General features: G+C 38.4%; 3 protein-coding genes across 4 annotated transcripts in view; 2 read left to right on the forward strand and 1 right to left on the reverse strand.

Annotated features, from left to right (window-relative positions):
- The window catches only part of TDRD9 (tudor domain containing 9), an 81,508-nt gene extending 74,149 nt beyond the window's left edge, over positions 1 to 7,359 (reverse strand). The window contains exon 1 of the mRNA XM_030482584.1: positions 7,217 to 7,359. Coding sequence (XP_030338444.1) covers positions 7,217 to 7,359 — 143 coding nt within the window. The remainder of the gene's footprint in view (positions 1 to 7,216) is intronic.
- On the forward strand, positions 194 to 1,790 carry RD3L (retinal degeneration 3 like). The gene is made up of 2 exons (XM_030482606.1): positions 194 to 493; positions 1,333 to 1,790. The coding sequence occupies exons 1-2, from the start codon at positions 195 to 197 to the stop codon at positions 1,628 to 1,630; spliced, it is 597 nt and encodes a 198-aa protein (XP_030338466.1). The 5' UTR covers position 194; the 3' UTR covers positions 1,631 to 1,790.
- Positions 7,360 to 7,953: 594 nt separating the features above from the next.
- Positions 7,954 to 11,745, forward strand: ATP5MPL (ATP synthase membrane subunit 6.8PL). Of its 2 annotated transcripts, none has more exons than XM_030482610.1 (4): positions 7,954 to 8,176; positions 9,123 to 9,246; positions 10,665 to 10,685; positions 11,547 to 11,745. In XM_030482610.1, exons 2-4 carry the CDS (start codon positions 9,123 to 9,125, stop codon positions 11,570 to 11,572), a joined length of 171 nt encoding a protein of 56 aa, XP_030338470.1. In that variant the 5' UTR covers positions 7,954 to 8,176; the 3' UTR covers positions 11,573 to 11,745. The 2 variants fall into 2 exon arrangements, with proteins under 2 accessions (XP_030338470.1, XP_030338471.1); XM_030482611.1 differs by having other exon boundaries at positions 8,088 to 8,251.
- The last annotated feature ends 4,587 nt before the right edge of the window (positions 11,746 to 16,332 follow it).

Genomic DNA, 16,332 nt, shown 5'->3' on the forward strand with positions numbered 1-16,332 from the left:
AGACTTGTCAGATTTAATTATAGTTTGGCAATTACTGTCACCACTACTCATACTGTACTGCAAAATATTTTAGTATCATTAATAAAGTTTCCTTTAAACATTTAGTTGCTAAGAACTAAGTCTACCAGTATAAATAACTATCAGTTGGACAGAAACAAACAAACTTCCCCCCCCCCTCCCCTCACAGCTTAAAAATGCCACTTTTTGGCTGGATGAAATGGTCAAAAAATGATTCCTACAAACCCACAAGATATCCTGGATCAGAAGTAGTTACAGAAACCCTACTGAGGGAATTGAAATGGCACCTGAAAGAGCGTGAAAGATTAGTGCAAGAGACTGAAAATGAACAAAAAGTCCAGAAGACTGCTATGGATTACAACTGGCTAAAGAACTACCAAAACCCTCAAGCAACAATTCCAGCTACCGAGCAACGGCAGCTTGAAGTTCTGTGTTCACAAATCCAGCCTTACCAAACAGCAGCTGTTCTCAGCAGGTAATTGTTTCATATATTTTACTAACTTTGACTACTTATCATAAATGTTTCATCTACTTAATCCAAGCTTATATTTGGCTCTAATCTTTCTTCCAAAGTAACAATGACGAGCAACTGGAACACACTTTTACAGGTGTTTTAGAAATTACATCTTTACCACATTGTACTTGAAGGAAGTTTTTAAATCAGGATTTTCCTGGTCTAATACAAAACAAGGGAAGTCTCACATGCTTAAACACAATACTTTCAGATTTTCCTCTGTTATTTACCCCCAGTATTTACTAAATTGTAACCCAACAACCAAAAATCAAATTAAAGGACTAATGCAATGCACTGTTATGCAGAAACCCAGGTTCACTAGCAGAAGACTCTCAAAGTATCAAATCAGTGTAAAAAACAAAACAAAACTGTTTTTCTAAAAACAAATAAACCCCCCACATTTTACGAAGAAAAAGTTGTCTATGCCTGTATTTCAAGAACATTTTCTAGAGACATGCAGAAATGACAGAACAAGCCTATGTACCTTTCAAAGCCCGGAATATACCTAAGGGCAAAGTCAGTTTAAATCAAGCTACGCAGATGGGCTAAAGAAAAAATTAAAGCATACTCAATAACAATAGCTTTCAATCCTCATAATAGCTGGACCACATCCAGTGCATTGTTAGAGCTCTCTTCGTCTTATAATATTTTGGGGGCATATGTGGGGAAATGTGGCAGCAAGGAATAAATGACACCAGAATGCAGTCACTTCCTCCTCCTTCCCCCCCTCAAAAGACCAGAGAGGAAACAGAATAGTTTTCAGTGCTGATGATTAGATTTCAATTTTTCTTTGTTTCTAGATTTCGTGAAGTTTTGGCAGAAAATGATGTTTTACCCTGGGAAATAGTCTACATATTCAAGCAAGTTTTAAAAGATTTTCTTGCCACCATTGAGAGAGAAAATCAACAATACCAACCGGTAGATGCATGGAATACAAATTGCTCTGACCAATTCAGCCTGCGTGGAGACAGTTCTAACAAATCGGACAAAGATGAAATTCCCACAGTTTCAAGTTATGTTGACAAAAATACACAGAGCATGTTTCCTACCTTCTCTGATAGAATCTGGAATCTACCCTATTACTACCCATCAGGTTAAACTAGTTTGTGTATCTTTCAAAAAAAGCTATGTAGCCTTCATCATTCCTTTCTTGTGATTGCCATCCACAAACATGGGAATAAGAAACATGCTATGCTCCTCCTTTTTTCCAAGTTCAGAAATTAAAATCCTTGATTAGAAGTAGTATGCAGTAAACAAAACTTTAAATATGAACTCTCCTTTTATCTTTATAGTTCCTTAAAGATGTTGTGTTTGAAGGCACCTTTTAACCAAAATGTAGATGTTTCTGGAAAAACTCTGAAGAGTTTTGTTTTTTAACCATATAGAGCTAGACGTATTTAAACAAGAAAAGACTGCTTTCCACATTCTGAATTAGCATCAATTCACAAAGATTTAGGAAAACACTTCTGTATTTGTCACATAGCTTTTAGGCTTTATGGGAACTTTACACTGTGTAAGATAAATGGTTTAATATAGTACCAGTTATACCAAATAAACTGTTAAATACATGCTGGACCTGAATAGTTATTTCTCAAATTCAAGAACATGTTCTAAAATGAAAATAATGTCTGAAATTATAACACACTGCATGTAGCATTTGGGGTTTTTTTTTAACCTGAACTGTGCCCCGCACATGCTGAAGTACAGTAACCATAGACAACTAAATGAAAACATGAAATATTTAACAGCATTCAAGAACTATCTCTCTGTTCTTTCAGAAATTAAGGAATTTCAAAAAGTTCTACATTTGACTTATTGGAAGCTACCCTGAAACTCAAGAGTCTGCATTAAATTTAACCATTTTCATCAAATCAGACAGTACTTTTCTAGAATAGTAAAAAAGTCATCAGATCAATTCCAAGGCAAGAGGTGGCCATTTTAAATGTAACTATAACAAAATTTCATGTTTTTCAGTTGCCATCATCTATCATTGTGGATTCATAATAAAGTTTTATAAGACTGATTTGATATGTAGCAGTTACGGTCACAGCAGACAATTGGAGCAGAAAATCAATGAAAACATATGCCAGAACTCAGTTTACAACATTTCCCACCACTGTATAGAAAAAAATTCTTACATGTCTTATGTAACCTCTTCAGCTCCAGATTTTCTTTTAATCTGTCTGCAACATCACAAAAAATGGGCAAGACTCATATGGCCCAATTCACAAAACACATTATTTTGCAAACATGCAGCAAAACTGCTTCCTCTGATATTTTCTCCAAACATACCGAAGAAAATGTGCAGATTTTCTCAAGGTGGTAACATACAACTGGAAGCTATTCCCTTGTGCCACACAGTTGTATCCCCTACCCAAGAAAGAATTTACTAATAAAGCAACATAAATTGCATGAAACAAAGGGCAGAGTATTTTCATAAGAAATAAAATTATTAAAACAAACCAACCCACAACTTTGAAAAGCTTATAATCTAGAGGACATTTCCTACAGAAGAGAGGAACGTAATATACAGAGAAGGTGAAACAATCACAACTCTTGCATGCATCTACAGGACAAAGCACTAGAACACTAGTGTAAATCAGTTCCGACAAGTTTACAATAATAAAAAATTGCAGCTCAATACCAAAAGTATTGACGTTTCCATAAGCTAAACACAGAAAGCTTCACTCATTATATCTGCACCCAGAGCTGGTATGAACTCTTCACCCTCCTTTTGCGCAGTTGTCAGTTTGTTGGTAAACATCAAAAGCGTTGATCTCAACTTACTCTGCCTTATGATGCAGAATAAAGAGTATCAGATTCTTTTCATGCAGTTCTACACAATCCACACATGGATCCCTGCACAAGGGCAGGAATGGTTTGAAAGAAAGGTTTTTCCTCAGTCATAAAGCTCCCCAGAAAGTTAAACTTAAGTACATTTCACATAGTAAAGAAGGTAACCACAATACTGGTTTCAGAAGATAGTTTTTATTTGGTCAAATGTGCAAGATTCCTGCAATGGCAATTCATATAAATTTGTTTCCTAGAACGGTACCCTCACAGCTTTCTAATGGAAAATAGGTGAAAAAAGCCCTAAAAATGTAGCTTCCAAATTTTACTTTAAGGAAAATGGTAGGCCACTAAACATGCAAAGTCCACTTACCTTTATGATCACCGAAAACCGGTAAGAAAAAAACCACAACAAAAAACAAACCACCAAAAAACAGATACAGCTGACCCAATCTTCATAAATTTCACTGTAATATAAGCAAATGCAGTCTTCTAAGTGCACAAGGACCATCAACTACACCATATGCTAAAAGGCAGTAACTGGATAATAACTAAAGATACCTAGGCATCAGAGCCAATTCAGTGTTAAATCCCAACGCAATGCTAAGGAAGCGCACAAAAAGGCTTACCTACTTTCGTAGGCATGTTTTATTGATGAAACTGATACTAGGCTACTGCATCCAGTTCTAGTGTCCACACTTGGGGGGAAAGGAGAAACCGAACCGGGAACTGGGAGAGGATACAGTTAATAAATTTATCCAGAGGATGAGAAAATGCCAGCCACTAAAACCTCACTTTGTCCATTTTTTCAAATACAGAAATGAGAGGTAACTACACAGAATATGAGCACTTTAATCTGATGAAAGTATTCTGTATTCTCTTTAGTTAAAAAGCAGAGAGAAGCATAGAAAAAGCAAAGGTATAAAAGCACAAAGATAAACTAAAAAAGTCAAATGTATTTTAAAGAAATATGGCAGGTTTACTGCAGCATGCTGCAAAGAGAATCTGTACCTCAGTCTGCTAGCCAAGATGAGCTATTTTCTGGAATTCAGTTTACCCTTAGATCAGGTAGCAGTAACATGGCTGTAGGCCAGTCATCATTTCCCTGAAGATTACTGGCTGAGAATGCAACCGTTTCTTTAATCACTTTTTATTTATGACTTACATGATTTGCATGAGCCAGTCTGAAACTATTTTGTTCCTTACACTATCCCAGCTGATATTTCTGACAGGGGCAGGCAGCCAACACACACCACTCAGGTGACAGAAAGGTGAGTGGTAATGATTTCAAAGGGCAGCAATGTCTCCCACCTGCGCAAGTGTCAGGCAAAACAAACAGCATGTAATGTTTTTGGCTAAATAAGCTGGCTATAAAAAAGGGCTAACTTGGTGAAAGCTAAACCTATGAAATGCAAGAGATCAAAGAAAGAATAACCACTTTTTCTACACTTAAGCCTTTAAGTGTTTTAATGTGAACCACAATCGTATTGATAATAAGGAAAAATTTAAGGGTCTAAATTACTTTGAATTCAGTTAAACATATTCAGAGGAATTACAAAGTTAATTAACGAGCCATTTAAGCATCAAAATTCCAACCACAATTTCTGAGACCTATTATCTTTCCCTAAAAAGCTCAATTACTAATACTACTATAATAGAGGTAGTTCAGATAACAAGATAATCTTAAAAGTCTTGGAATTTGAGGCATCATTGGTAAAGGAAGAGAATGCATTCTATGAGTCTTTTTATGGGTTTGATTTTCCCAAGAAACAAACCAATATTTTTGAAGAAAATATTAAAATAGACTATTATGCTACGAGCAGCCTCAGGAAAAAGAGAGAAACTCTTTTGTTTTCAGCTCTTCAAACTCTTTCTTAAGAAATCAGTGAATAAAACCTAAGCATCTCCTGACTGAATCTAAACCTTCTCAAAATTCAAGTTTTGCAAAAACTCCCTAAATGTAAGCACATTCCCAGAACTGTGAAACAGAAACTATAAAATAAAACACAGCTACACAAACACACCTTTTTCCTTTCATTATGCAGCAGAACACACATACACCTATCATCTATGCTCAAAGATTTTATATGTCTAATGATGAGAAGCTCTGTCCACATATACAGAAATGGCTATTTAGGGTGCATAATCCCTCTCCTTCTACAGATGAGAAAGGAGGAAAAAAAAAAACCAACCTGTAAAAGTAAATTCTCTTTGTTAACACAACTGTAAAGCCCCACAAATAGGTTATCTGCTCAGGCTTTTCAGTGGAAAGAGGTATCTGTTTAACCAAAGATTTGCCTCTGCCTAGGCACACAAGGCTTGATCAATCTTGCTAATTCTCCTATGTTACTAAATAGATTTCAGTGGCTTAGTGTTCAGTTGAGTTCAAGAACCTCTTGCCAAACCCTTCTTAAGTATTACAGAAATGTTATTTGCAGCTAAATAAAGACTGAGATGTCCCAGACATCTCATACATACTGGGGTTTAGGAACTACGTTCACAGTAAATAATCTTAAAAAACTTTAAAGTTCTGTCTGGTCACTTCTGGAATTTTAACCCAGTAGCTCTCAGTTAGAAGCTTGCTAATCGCAGCACTTTAACATGAAAGGGTGAGAGGGGACAGATATCTTAATGTGCCAGTTTTGTCCTTTCCCTGAAGCAAAGACAGAAGTTGATAGCCTGCACAGTCTCTGCTGACCTGTCAGAATATTTGCTGCTAAGATGCTAGGCAAAAAGTTCACTCTTTCTCAGAAGCCAATGTACACCCTTTAAGAGTTTGTGAAATACAGTGACCTATACCACTATACGTGATACAGGGGAAAAAAACCAAACCAACCCCACACTCACTCTAGACTATACCTCCAGCTAATTTTGGAAGAGGCTAATATATGGAAGTGCGTACAAAACACTTTTCTATAGCAACCACAGATACACTAACTATACCTGATCTAAAGATTACTATGCACTGCCACAGCACCTTCCAGTTTAGGAAGTATTTATTTGGTTTTCAATACCCAGACACTAGTGAAACCCAAATGTACTTGGCTGCTACACAAATATACATTACTGTTCTCCTCCCTAGCTGTAAACTCTGCCACCTGAGACTAAAGCACATCCAAGGAGTGACATGCTAGTATACCTTCAACTAGATTTACCTGGTAACTTAAATTCTTCAGATAGGTCACAAGAGCAATGAACATAAGCAGTTTAGTTAGAAAACACATAGCAGTTGATTCAGAAAAACAGACTGTTACCTGCTGCTCAGAGAAAAGAGAAGTTCCTATATGGAAGCAAACAGAAAGATTCAGTATGGAAGTAACTTGGAACACCTGCTATAAATAACATCAGTGTCTCAACTGTTGGCTGCAGAGGAACATTAGAAGTAAGAAGAACAGGTAAGAAGTTGGATTTTCACCAATTTGTGGCCTATGTAACAAGTGAAACTTCTGAATCAGAATACACCGGGTCCTTTGTAACACCATTCTACAGTTTTTCAACAGCACTTGCAACAAGGACACACCAGCACCAACAAACTTTAAAGAAAGCAAAGTCTACCTGTAGTGCATCTAGTGATAATCAACACAATAGAAGTAGGAAATCAGAAATTAACTTTAATATTAAACTCACAAAAACACATCTACCCACACTCAGGCTACAGCCACAAACATTACTGAGGGTAAGCTGGAATCTGACAACCCCACCATCCAGGCTCCCAGGGAGTAGGGAAGCAGAGGAACCAGTCCAGACCATGCGGAAATGCCCTGCACACGCTGGGCCACAGGCACGCTTTTCAGAGAAGGTAGGCTACAGGTGCCTTCACAGACAGCCCTTCACCACAGGTGTGAGGACCATCTCCTGGCTGCCAAGAGCAGCAGCTCAACACCCCACACTCACCCTACAGCTATTAATGGTTCCTGCGTAGCAAGAGGGGCCCGGGAGCCACTGGGCAGTGTGCCGCCCAGTAACTCGACAGCAGTCACGGCTTTGCCGATGGCGAACCAGTCGCTGATCTGCTCCTCTGTGAGTTTACGCAACATGGCGGCCACAGGCACCTACTTTCCCACGCCTCACGCGGACCCTCTTTCCCGCCCTCGGCCCGGCCCCGGCCCCGCCCCTCGCACGTGATCGAAAGGGCCGGCTGCGCTGCCGCGGAGAGGCTGAGCGGGGAAGCGCATGCTGCGGGTTCGTTTCTGCGCCGCTGAGGGGCTCTTTCCTTTCCTGGACACGCCGGCTGTGGAGCGGTCAGTTTTCCCCTCACACCCACGGAACAGCCGCCGCGAGTTGCTCTGGAACCCCAGTCGCCCTGTCCTTTTCGTCGCCTGGAGGAAGTGGTTCGCAGGCACGTAGGTGCCTCAACCTTTCTAAACCTGACCCGGCGGGTGCGTCGTGGTCCTCTGGGACAAGCATTCTCTAAGCGACACGCTACAGGAAGACTCGCGGCAAGCCCTTCCCGGCGTCGTCCTTGCACGGGGCGCTCAGTGCATTCCCTCCGCGGGGAGCGGGAGTAAGGTGCTGAGAAGGGACTCTGGGGCTGCGTATGGATGTCTACAGGGATACGAGCTCTACGAGGGCTGGGCAAGGACTCCGAGCAGCTGAGGGGGCGGGGGGAGTTGGGGGCGGCGGGACTTGGGCGCGGAGAGGCACGAGGTGCGGCCGGCTGCCGGTCGAAGCCGGGATACCGAGGGTGCTCTCATCCTCCGCAGCGGTAGGGGGCGCTGCGCGGTCGCGGCGCTTGTCGCTGTCTGGTGCTTTCGCTCGTTGACGCGTCTTTTCCCAGCATCCCCCGCGGCGGTAGCGGAGGCCGTCCGTGCTCGGTGACCTTCGCTGACAGACCGCTCGCCTCCCACTCTAACGGTGCGTCTCGGCCCCGGCCGGCCCAGCCGGCTGCTGGGAGGCATCGCGGCGGTGGTCTCGGGGAGGCAATTGTGGGTCAGCCGGGGAAAGGAGGTGTGGGGGGAAGGCGAGGTTAGCGGAGCTCGAGCACTGCCGTTACACCCTTCCCCCTCCATGGGGCTGCGGGTCCGGCCGCGGGCGGGCTGCAGGGCCCCTGGGCTGCGCTGGGGTTGTGGTGGGGAAGTCGGTGAGCAAGCAAGTTCAGCGTTGTTCCCGGTAGATCTGAAAATAATAAAAAGGCCTGGACGGCATTGCGCCCACCCATGTGTTGGGGAAAGGTCTCTGCCAGGTTTTAGCAGGGTGTTAATGGGAAATAGCGCTTACTCGGTGTTTTGTAGCGGTAGGAAAATTCTTCCCTTCCTTTCTATTCAGTCCCCTTGTTTGTAAGTATGTCCTGTTGCTCTGCCGTAGCAGAATGACTGCTACTATGGCCCTGGTCATCTGAAACTACAAATATCGGAAGCTTTGGGCAGGTGCAGTGTTGGTGAAAGCACAATACTACTTCAGGAAATCCATCTACAATAATAAATTTGATGTAATTTCAATCCAAACAATTAAGATAAATGTGGGGTTTTCTATAATTATGCATTAATTACCATGAAGGTGCTTTAATGCTTTAGCAAGCACGTAGATTTCCCAGATGTTTTGACACTGGCTACCCTTGCCTCCTTTTATCAGCTATAGTTTAATACTTTTTATTGTCTTGGCTCATAAGTTGTAACCTTAACTCTGAATTTTCACTGCTGTGCTTTGGAATAAGTACTTTTGCATGTTTGGGGATTATTTTTTTTTTAATATGTAAACTGCTGTTTATATATCAGGAGTGTGTATATACATTAAAAGTACAACAGGTAAGGGTACAGTTAAGTGCAAAACTCACCGTGGCAAAACTCTTTATCGTTTTCAGATGATGCAGGCCATGATTCCAAAGTCATTGAAAGCCATGAAATTCTACTTCACTACAGTGTATCAAGAAATATGGGTTGGTGTAGCATTAACAGCTTATGCCTATTACAAAATTTCATATGGTGGTAAGTTACACATTCTAGTTTTCATTAGCTGTTACTTTAGAGATAAGGTTTGTAAATGAGATTATCCTTAACAGTTAGAAATCACTTATTGAAAATACCTAGCAAATAAATTAACACTCTTACTTAAGACCACATCTTTGCCATAAAAATTCAGACAGTTTAGCATGGTGTCCAGGTCCCTCAAACCCTCAAATTTGAATTTGAATTATGAATAAGCATAAGTTCCTCAAAGCAAAAGGGTACATCAGATCACGGTATCTTGAAGGTCCTGTTTTTCAATTTAGGCTATGCTGAAAAAATTCTAAGTCAAACCTTTTACTAGCTGTCATTAACAATGAAATCTTACAGACTGTAGACAGACTTGGCAGGGAAGGGAAACCCCCACTGTGGGAACAGCCGAGTAATGTTACTTCAACATTTCTCTAGCTTTGTCCAAATAACTTGTAGCATGTCCAAAACTGTTCACTACATTTACAAGCTTAAGTAAATAGAAGTAGTTTAACAGCCGGGGGGGGGCAGGTGGGAAGCTTAATTTTTGCTTTAACTTACTTAATTGGAAGAGAACTCAAAATTGACAGGCTTTTGAGTTTGTGTTCATGTCATGCTACTTTTGTTTTCATTTATGATTTAGATAATAGATGTGATAGTGTAGGATTTTGAGGGCTAAAACCTTGATATGGTTGCACCTGTATGCTAAGCATTATTTTAAACAGTTTTGCAAATAATACATATATGTATAGAAGAGTATGTAGTAGAATAACTTAGATTGGTCGGCATCTTTTGAGCTCACCTGCTCCAAACCACTGCTTAAAGTAGCTAGATCAAAGGTAGATCAGGTTGTTCATGGCCTTATTCATAATTCAAATTAATGTATCCAAGGGTGGGGATTGCACAACCTCTTATGACAGTCTTCCTCATGAGGAATTTTTCCATCTATTTTTGTCTGATCGCTGTGAATCAGTATTTTAGGAGAACAATTACACTGGCAATTTTACTTATAAGCTATTTTACTTAAAAAGGAAGATTGTAAAGCAAACTGTATTCTTACCACTTTAGTTTATATCCGTATATTATGTCTGTCTATATCCATATATTATGTAAAATAGTACCATTATGTATATGTTTCTTTCAAATTAAAGTAGGAAGTAAGATCTTGATGGCTACAATTTCTAAATGTATGGAGCCCTGGTTAATTAAAAACAAACAGCTTCTAAAAAATCAATCTAAAGTTTACATTAGTTTCTTTTAAAGTGAAATGTATCATGGAAAGTACATGTTGTACACTTGCTAAAGCTTGTTCAAGCTAAATTAGCAAATCATAAGTAGTATAATCTAAGTTTATTTTTATGAAAAAGTTTTTTAAACTGTCATTGTTCAGCTTGGTTTTGGTTTTTTTTTTTTCTTTTTTTTTTCCGCAGGCAAAAAAGCAGTTGCAGATAGTGAGTATTAAATATCTAATACCCTGTTCTCTTTTTTAAATGAGTGCAGTAAGAATTAACTCAGTATATTTTATGTAAGTTTGGTGTTTTAAGTTATGGATTTAGAAAAGGTTTAGAGATTACTTCAAAATATGTAGCTTTAGTTGTATTGATGGTTTTATAACCTAGAAACATCTTTGAACTTGCACAGATGCTATCTCTTGTCTCAAACTGTCCTTTGCATAGGTTTTAGGGGTAGAATGACTGGGGGGGGGAAGGAATTATTTTAAATAATAGTAACAACCATTTAGTGGAATGGCTTAAATTGGCACAATCTCAAGAGTAACTGCTGGTTTAGCTGTCGAGAAACTAAGAAGTTTAAACTTGTATTTTGAATTTGTATTTTTATATCTTCTATAACGTAGTGTTTAGATATTTATGTTTCTTCTGACATCACACACTGGAATTCAATTTTCCATGAGCTGCTGTATCTGAGTTACCTTTCTGAACCATGATAGATAGGCCATTTGCTTCCAGTTGAATTTGTCTATGCAAACATTATTTACATTTTTAAATGTGTAATTAGTGAAAATAGTGCTCAGTCGACTTAAGGATAATAGCATAAATAAACTTCAGTTTAGAAAGAACCCCTTATTGTCTATAATAGTGCTTTAAAACTTGCGAAGGAGGATTTTTAGTATTGGCCAAGTTTATGTATGTAGTTTGAGGGCTTTATTTGACACAGAATCTGCGAATTTGACAAGAATCTGCCAGTTCTTGTGCTCAGATGCTAGATAAAGTTGTCTCTTCTAGGTTCTGAACTATGTTCCTGAGTTGATTTGCTCTACTGTTTGAACAGTCTAAACCGTGTCTTTGTTTCAGAATCCTCTGGTGCTGGCCATCATTAAAGACCTCTTCTCTTCTTGGAGTATGGATTTGCTGGTTCATCATCTTTAGTGTAAATGAAGCAAGTTACAACCATAGGGAAGTTAATTCTAAAACTGTCCCTGAGCCACTTGCTGTAATTAGAGACAGAAAAAAACCATTGAGCAACAAGGAATTAAACATGTTGGACAAACTATCTTGGAGTGTATTGTTAACCTAATTTTTAGAATAAGCATTTTTTGTTTTCTACAGTTGTTCCAAGTTCCATGTTAAACTTTTTCAATAGTACTTTGAAAAAGACCAGATTTATATCACTAAACTTCTTAATAGAATTAGCCAACATTTCAAGCATTCTTTTTGTTTTCCTAATGGTATCTTTTTGGGCTTGGACTTTTGAAATACTCCATTTACTTTTAAAATGTCATTTAATGGTATGCCAAGTGTGAGGACTTAATTCTCAGATTTTTGCCAACTTGTGGTGCAATAATCAAGGGTAGAAAAAAGTTCTTTTTTAAAACCTTATATTTTTTTAGGAGTTCTTAGTTCTACAAGGTTTAAAAGCAAAACCTGTATTGTTATTAAAACACAATGCAAAATGTTTACAGAGGTTTTTAAAAAGTACATTATTGGCAACTGTCTTTTGTCCTTCATATTCAATAGAGGTAAGGAATTACTGTGAAAGGCCCTTCCATTAGTTACAAATTTTGCTATGGAGTAAATAATAACGTGCCCATATGGTATGAGAAAATTGATGTTACATGGGCCCTCATCTGAGCATTCATTTAAGCTTATGAAATTATCAGAATTAAAAGGGAGTTGGAACTAGATGATCTTAAGGTCCTTTCCAACCCTTACTATTCTATGATTCTAAATCGCTCACTGTGGCAGCAGTTAATACGAGCATAAACAAATATTTAACTGACTGGAAAGAGTAATATATGTATTAATAGGATGGGTCATTAGTGCATTTTGCAGATAGCTGTTAAAGTAACTCCATAGCTAGTATTATATTTTGGAGACTCTAAGAACTTACACTAGCCTACAAAAATCAGTTTTCAGAATGGCACATACTGAATTCTGTACCAAGGACGCACAGTGTATAAAATCAAAATTGGACTCCATGTCATGTTTTGTTTAAATTTAGCCTAATCTGCTTTTGAAAAGATTAAGAGGTTTAAGTCATTTTAATGACTTAATGCTTACGTACATCTTTTTAACTGCTGCACCGGAACATGTTAAATCTTTCAGCTTGATTAAAATTTTGCTTTTCAATCTCTCTGACTGCAGTATCTGGCAGTAACTTAAATATTTGGTACGTGAATACTTAGGAGCTTGATATCCTTACCAGCTGATGGTAAACATTCCAAACGCTGTATTGCCCGTAATTTCTTCAAAATTTATACTTCTGCTTAATAGCTATACCTACTAGGAGTAAAATTGCCAGTCATATTTCTTTGAAAGCTTTTTATAAAAAAGGTAGGTATAGCATTACTCAATCTGAAAAGAATAGGCAACATTGATCTTTCATGCATTCTTATCATTTCTTCCACCTTCCAGAGTTTTTGTTGTAGTTGCATCTTCCCTTGATACATGTTAGCTGATAGTTTCATCGCTTTCATCATTTCTATGTGGGTTTTTCAGTGTTTCCTCACCACAGACGAATGAATGAGAAGTAGAAAGATTTTTTTTTTTTTTTTTTTTTTACATAAAACCAAAAGCATCAGTAAGAAAGAAACAGAGGATAAAAACTAGAATAAAATGGAGCTTCAAATGAACAGATACTAGGCCAGTGGTGATTACAGGGTGGATCAGAGTTGTGGTGTAGTTAATAAGCACTTCAGATTGAAAATTTATGCCAGGTAAAGAGCTATACCTGCATTTATAATGCAAATTTATGATCACTAAGTTATAGTTCCTAAGATACTACACATACTTCAAATGACCTGCTTTAGCAATTTTCAATTACAGAGCTGAGGGAAAACAAGCTAGGGAAAAAACATTAATCACTGCAGGATTTGTTTCACCTCAGCTAGAACCTAGCACACTGGGACTGAGCTATATGAACATTCTGTCGCATCTCCTAGAAGTTAATTGAAAAAGTAAGAGGAGCTTCTGCTTACCTGCCCTGGGAGCACAGTTAACTGCACTTTTAGGTAAACTTAAGGTGCTTCAACTCTTAATGCTTCTTGGTATTTGACTTGCTTGATTTTCTAGTAGGGAAACAAAGTACGTATAGGCAGCAATGTCTGGGTTAGAAAACTGCAATTTTTACAGAAATAATGCTACCTGCAACTGGTTGTTCTTCCACTAGTGCATCTAGGTCAGAAATTTCAATGAAGGTTGCTGAATGTTCCTTCCTGTTTGTGATTCTGAACATACAAATATTTTCAACAAATAAGGGAAGTAAATTTAGTGCTTTTGTTTAAATAGAGTTTTCTTGTGGTTCTTTATTTATTTATTTATTTATTTTTACCTGAGTAGGATACAGAAGGAGGAAATCAACTTTCAGTGCCTTGACTCAAAAGCAGAAATTAACACAACGATGTATAACAGCTGTAGTCCTATTTATATACTTTCTGCTTCTCTGTACTGAAGCATACTACCTAGTGTAAAAGACAACAGAGTAAAGTTAGCTAAGGTATCATAACTACCATTTTTTTTACTTACAGCGAGGTGTAGGAGGAGTAACCAGTTTTCTTTGCAGCGCTAGGATCCGGGCTGTAGCCCTAGGTAGAGAAACATTGTAAAGGAGTACCCTTAAAGTGAATGCTCTTACGTGCTTTTTTTTTCTAATTTAACTAAGGTGATTTCTAAAGCTAACTTAAAAAGGTTTTCTTGTTCCAAGTAAGTGTCTATCTAGAGAAGCTTCAGCTCCTGAACAAAATCTATTAGCTATGCAAATGTCTAAGATCAGCACTTTAATCCATGGAGATAATATTCATCATTATTCACAGTTAAACACTGGTGGGGGAAATGCTTTCTGCTCATTGACGGATCATGCTGTTTCCATTTAGCTACTGCCTCTTTATATTGCTCACATTTCTAAAACAGGATTACATTTAAACTTTGTGTAGTAAAATAGTTCAGCAACTGCATTTTTCTTTTGTTGCCTGTGGTAAGGCATCAGCAGTGACAGAAACCTAACTGTTTACTACCTTCACAATGTTAGTGGAACAACTAATTCCTGTAGCAGTTGAAAAGCCTTATTCAATTACTGCAGCACGATCTTAAGCAAGTTTTGCTGTAGCACTGCTATTTTTTATTTTTTAAAATCAATACAGATTATGAAAGCTTTGCAGTAGGGAGCTGTATTAATAATGACAATGCTAATGCATGTGGTCTTTTTACAGTATAAGTACTGCTGTACTTGCCTCTCCATGCTGTGTCTTACTTATGGCCAGGATTTCACGCTGCGGAGCCCTGAGATTTCTAGAACATTTGCAAGCGTTGTCCTACAATTAGGAATCCCAGAGTATCCCCTGCATGCTAATAAGTATTATGGAATGCTCTAGGGAAGCAGCAAAATACAGTCAGAGCCAAGGAAACATTAGTCACAGGGCCCAACCTATTTAACCTCTTCAATGGCTAACTTGGGAAAAAACCCAAATGTGTGTTCATGTTAACTAGCAGGATGAGTTAAGTTGCAGGAAATGATGTAAAGTAACTAAATCAGCTGAACTAGTCTCCTATTTATCTGAATCATGATAGCAAACCACTGTTTGTAGTACAAATACAGCCTGATACAGAGCTCGTGTGTACTCTACTTTAGTCCCCAAGGAAGGAAAACTATCAGGTGCTTGTCAGACACAGGTGATTCTATGTGACATCACCACCAGATGGCTGAAATGAAACTAACTGAGGAAATCAATGTGTGAAATCTCTATTGTTTCATTCACGGAAATCTGTAAAGCTACTAGGAAGTAAAGAATAGTAAGATGGAGATTGCCTGAGGCATTAAATATGTTGGTTAACAATTTGGTAAATGGAGGAACAAGAAGTGACAGGATAGTGCTTGAACAGCAAGCTCTGCGTACTATAATTCCATAACCTTTAGCAACTGACATTTAGCAGCTAATATTCTCTTAACTTTAAGAATATAGAGTCATGTGATTCTGAGTTGGCAATTTATGAAGAACTCATAAACAAGAAATTCCTGTACTCTCCTCCACTGCTGCAGGCAAACTACTTGGGAACAATTACTCTCCCCTAACTGAAAATGAACTGACCACCACAAGAATGGATTATTTGGAAGTTTTAATTAAATTCTGCTAGGGTGCTATGATGTCTTTGGTTGTGGTTTAACAGCATGAGTACTCTGGCAGCTACAGCAGCTTGTGAAGTTTCCACCCTTATACCACAGTGCCTTGCTCCTTGTAGTTGTGCTGATACAACTATTTGTGAACTGAATCAGGCAATTTTTCATAATTTTGGGTCTTTTTCCCCTCTAAAGTAACAAAATAAGCACTAAGGGTTTGTTTCGGGGGGTTGTGTGTGTGTGTGTTTCTTACTATTTATTTGGATCCATCTCTTGATCCCATTTACAGAGAAAGCTGCTTTATAACTTCTGTAACTTCCATTACAGCACAGCAGCTTTTTTTTTTTTTTTTTAAGTCAGAAAAGGGGCAGGAGAATCAGAATTTCTAGCTTCCCATTTGCTCATGCAGCTTTCCTAAGTCGCTGTGTCCCTTACAATAACTTAATGGAAGTTTCCTCCTCATACCCAGCTATGCACATGATCAAAGTACTGTCTCTCCCATAAGAACTGTCATCACTGTCAACACTC

This window comes from Strigops habroptila, chromosome 4, assembly GCF_004027225.2.
Source record: "Strigops habroptila isolate Jane chromosome 4, bStrHab1.2.pri, whole genome shotgun sequence".
NCBI classification, from domain to species: domain Eukaryota; kingdom Metazoa; phylum Chordata; class Aves; order Psittaciformes; family Psittacidae; genus Strigops; species Strigops habroptila.